This window comes from Benincasa hispida, chromosome 1 (assembly GCF_009727055.1).
Source record: "Benincasa hispida cultivar B227 chromosome 1, ASM972705v1, whole genome shotgun sequence".
Classification (NCBI taxonomy): domain Eukaryota; kingdom Viridiplantae; phylum Streptophyta; class Magnoliopsida; order Cucurbitales; family Cucurbitaceae; genus Benincasa; species Benincasa hispida.
In genome coordinates, this window is record NC_052349.1 from 31261355 (window position 1) to 31266006 (window position 4652).

A 4652-nucleotide genomic window follows, 5' to 3' on the forward strand; every position below is an offset into this window, starting at 1 on the left:
AAAGGGGATGAAAGACATTTTTTTTTTCAGCAGTATTATCTTTCTCTTAAAGTGACTAAACAAGAGTCAAAATCAAGGCCTATTTTTAAAGCATTTTGGAAATAAGAATTTTGACATATAATGACTAAATAAAACTAATTCTAAAAACTAGAGAATTTAAAATATACTTATCCAAAGAAAAAAATAGTTGAACTTGATATGATTAATTAATTTGTGAAAAAAATAAAATAAACTTTTCTATTAGAAATAAATAGCTCTCATTTTGCTAATCTTATTCTCTTGTACCAAATACAATTGATCTTAGTTCCAGATGTCACATTTCAGTGTTCACTTTTCCCTTTTTGATGAATAGCAGAGGATCAATAGGCCCAGTCTCCTATGCAACGACCTGCTCAAATTTTGAAGTGAACTTTTTGTAGGTTCAAATAGAGAATGAGGGCATTTTCTCTTTGTTTGGTGGTGAAAAGTGACAAAAGTTCTATATTTTGTTCTCCTCAAAGCTCATTCAAATGTCTGTCCCTCACTTTTTACTGTACTTTTTACTTTCTCCAATAAAGTAAGGTTCATTTGGACTCCAATCCAGTTCCATTGAGTCTTGGGTAGCTGCACTGCAAATTTAGCTTATTAGAGACAAAATACTCCAAAAATAGCTGGTTTCTTCTTTCTTTCTTTCTTTCTTTCTTTTTTTTTTCCCTAAAAAAAGAGGCAACCTATGCAAATTTCCCATAATATGGTGTGTTTATAAGCCCTCACCAATTTTAGTGCACATTAGAAGCAACAGCTCTAGCCCAAAACCTGATTTGTTGTTTCATGTCTTCTGCAGGTTTTCTAGTGTCCCATTTTGGAATTGGAGGAAGGAGATGAGTTTGAAGCATCCAAGCCTCAGAAAGATAAGGCCTTCTAGTTCTCTCACTCTCCAATTCTTCCTCCTTTTTCTCTCTTAAGCCTGGAATTATGTCAACCACTGTTGGGTTTATATCTTTTTTGTCAAATGTGAATCCCAAGTCCTTGAAACCTTGCAGTTCTTCTGATTCAAGTTCACTTTGGCTTCTTCTCCTCCTCATTTGGATGAGAAATTGGTGCCATATTTCGTCATTGCTTGTCGGGATTCGACACATCGGGAGGCTGAAGTTCTTTTCAAGAATCTGTGATTGATGAGCACACCAAATGTTATTAAGAAAAGCATAGAACAGATGGAGTTTATTCTAGTCGTTCTGTCCTTTTAAAGACAGTGTTGTGTTAACTCATTTAAGACCTTCAACATTCTGTAGTTTCTTCACACAAGAATCCAATTGGTTTTACTAATTTGCTAAATGGCTATTCACTTTTGAACCAACAAGTATTTAAGCTATTAAGTAAAACCAGTTCTTTTGATAAGTGGAATGCCGAAGGTTCCACTCCTTACTATGCTGATGTTCTATCTTAATAATTTTCGAGAAACTTCAATTATTTAACACCAACTTCAGGTGATAATGAAGGTTTTAAGTAATTACATTTCAACTTGAATCTAGGACTTTGGAGGGTCACTCTCAGCAGCCCAAGCCTTATCACCGGACCACCATGAATGTCATCTTTCCACAATCACATCAAGACTCAAACATTAGCATACAGCTCGACATATGGATTCATTGCAAATATTTGAACTATCTTCAAGCTAATTTAATCTTTTCATTATATTCTGACTTAAAAACTATTCGACAAAAGTTTGATATGTTTACTCTTAACCACAAACGAGCTCGAATATCATTCAAGCACACAGGAAGATGTTACGAGACAGTTGAAACAGAACAATATTTTTGCAATACCTCTTGTCTTGTGGGAAAGAATTCAGAAGGGTTTGGTTGAATAGAGTTTCTGATTCTAGCAGCAGCTTCCTTTTCTCCAAATTCCTTTTCCCTCCCTATACACGGTGGCAAAGATGGTGTTCTTAGCAGATTACCATTCCGTGGTTTCCTCGCTGATTTGCTCCTCCGAGTGCTGCCACTCTCTTTGCTGCGAGTTCCATCTTCTTTCCTCTCTACATAAGGTGGCTTCGCTGGTTTTTGAAGCAAACCATGCTCTATTAATGGCTTGGAACCATTCCCTTTCTCTCGAATAACTTGTTCTCGTTCCACAGGGGATGGCAACGATGGCATTCGGAGCAGACTCCTACGTTTACCGCTACCATTTCCTGGTGAAACATCCATATCCAAAGTAGATAAGCAGACATTATCAGCAGGACGTTCTGCAAACACACCATGCTCAGATAATGGCCTAGCATCATTTCCTTTCTCTTGAATTCCTTCCTCTCGGTCCACACGGGATGGTAACGACGGTGTTCGGAGGAGATTCCTACATTTACCACCACCATTTCCGATGGAAACATCCATATCCAAAGCAGACGAGGAAACATTATCAACGGGGATTCCAACAAGCACACCATGCTCCACCAATGGCCTAGAACAATTTTCTTTCTCTCGAATTCCTTCTCCTCGATCCATACGGGACGGTAACGAAGGCGTTCGAAGCAGATTCCGACGTATACCACCGCCATTCCCCAGAGAAACACACCCATCTAACTGAGATGAGCAGAGATTAGCTGGAGGACTTTCAACAAACACCTGGTGGGCAACTTTAGAAAGACAAGGATCAGAGCGGGAGATCAACATCCTGGGGCTCCTCCTAACAAGCAGATTATCAAAGAACCAAAAAAGCTCTAAAAGATCGAAAGCTTCATCAATGAGCGGCTCATCCCTTGAAGGAGAAGATTGATGAAGAGAGGCATTGATTGGGTCCATATGGATGGTGGGCACTGCAAAGTTTGACCAAAAGAGAAAGAAAGAGAGAGTTTTTGAGGAAATGGGTACCTGAAAAATGGAGTGGCCATCAAGATTTCTTCTGAAAATGCCATTATATGATTAGGATGAGCAGAAGAGGAGAAGGCCATGTGAGATTATGTAACATGCGCTGTCTTTTGATCTCCAGCCACAATATATATTATATATTGTGTGTTGTAAACAGTATTTTGTGTTGGTGGAAGGAATATTTTTTTGCTTTAGTTTTCACTTCATGACAAACATAGCTAATAAAGACATGTTTGTCATATTTCTCTACTTGTATTGGTTGTATGTCACTCTTTAACTCTCAAAACATTGGCTTCATTCTAACATTAACCTTCAATTGTAGTCTAATTTTCGACTTTCGGTTTATTTGATATCTAAACTTTATAAAATGTTTAACGAGCATCTTAACTTTTATTTTTGTATTAAATATATTTTTAAACATTAAAATGTGTATAACCGAGTCTTTAAATTTTTAATTTTATATTTGGTAAGTTCTTGACCTATAGAAGTTCAACTCGACACAAAATTTTAAGTTTAAGTTTAAGATTTCATTGGCTATGAAATTCATTTTCATACCTAAGGGCAAATTGCAAACAACATTCCTAAAATAAAATATGGTGGTAGTTGCACTTACACTCTCACTTCAAACTTTTAATAGTAAAAATTGGACCCTCAAACTTATACGATTGTTATGATTTCTACAATTACGTAGGTTTACACATCCAGTTTTAACACTTCTACATGTTTGAGGGGTTGGGTTTTTACCATGGTAAAATTGATGATATAATTGCAACTACCACCAGACTTTAATGTTGGTTTTTGCAGTTTGCCCTATTTTCAATATTTAACAACCTATGGAAAAAAAATTTAAAAGATCAAAAGATTTATTTGATATTTTCTAAAACTTATAAATCAAATAGGCATAACTTGAAAGTTCATGAAGTACACTTATAATTTTACCAAAAATTGAAGTCAAGTTGATCTCTCTCAAATCATGATACACTTCACAAACTAAATATAAAATGAATAAAAGTATAATTATATACATTTGAACCTCCAATCTCAATAGAAGTAATACCGTGAATTACTACTGATATTCAACTAAATCAAATACACTGAATGGTATAACTCTAACCAAAAATTTAAAATATAGAAAAAAATGGTATGGTTTAGAATGAGTTTCTAAATGCGCGTATATATATATATATATTACTTAAAAATGTTTTTTAACCCATAAAATGTTATTCTAGATATGCCCTTGTTTTTTTTCAAACTAGATCATGACATCCCCAAACAACCCTCTATTGTTTAAGCAAAAACATATTATAATCAAACATTTTCTTCACGATTTTCTATATCCAATGATTAAGTATTATTACTACATATTTCTCCTATTCGATAAAAGAAAAAAAGAAAAAAAGAAAAAAAAAAAGAAAAAAAAAATCTATTCACATTTTTCAAAGACACGTCCATATTTCTATGGTCAATGGGTGAAGATGAAGAGAGAATATTATTGACCTATGTATATCACATTCGAGGTTTAAAATATACAAAAATGTTTGATATCTTAATTTTACCAAAATATCAATAAAATATTGATATTAATAAATATTTTTGAAAAAAATATAAAATTTAAAAGTTTAAAAATCCTTTTAAGAAAGCGGATAGGTCTATTATTTATATTATATTTGCTTTAGATACATTTTGTTACTTATATTTTATGTTTCATAAATATTTTTTCATAATATAATCGAAATATCGATTCACCTCTAATGTTGATGTTGAATTTATAAAAATGTAGAAATATGGAACGAAATTTTGATATGTTGA

General features: G+C 33.7%; 1 protein-coding gene across 4 annotated transcripts; it reads right to left on the reverse strand.

The window, feature by feature from the left end:
* Nucleotides 1-206: 206 nt before the first annotated feature.
* On the reverse strand, nt 207-3078 carry LOC120067383. 4 transcript variants are annotated; one of them, XM_039019071.1, is made up of 4 exons: nt 2847-3074; nt 1806-2611; nt 754-1145; nt 207-608 (listed from the first exon to the last, which is right to left on the reverse strand). In XM_039019071.1, the coding sequence occupies exons 2-3, from the start codon at nt 2478-2480 to the stop codon at nt 759-761; spliced, it is 1062 nt and encodes a 353-aa protein (XP_038874999.1). In that variant the 5' UTR covers nt 2481-2611; nt 2847-3074; the 3' UTR covers nt 207-608; nt 754-758. The 4 variants fall into 4 exon arrangements, with proteins under 4 accessions (XP_038874999.1, XP_038874965.1, XP_038874899.1 ...); XM_039019037.1 differs by having other exon boundaries at nt 207-603; nt 1806-3077; XM_039018971.1 differs by having other exon boundaries at nt 1806-3076.
* Between the last annotated feature and the right edge of the window lie 1574 nt (nt 3079-4652).

What these genes read in the sequence shown, in the direction of transcription:
- LOC120067383 (XM_039019005.1), bottom strand. Translation starts at nt 2,777, where the DNA reads ATGGACCCAATCAATGCCTCTCTTCATCAATCTTCTCCTTCAAGGGAT. An exon ending in TCTTTCCCACAAGACAAGAG is followed by an intron (nt 1,146 to 1,805) that starts GTATTGCAAAAA and finishes CATCAATCACAG; the next exon opens with ATTCTTGAAAAGAACTTCAG.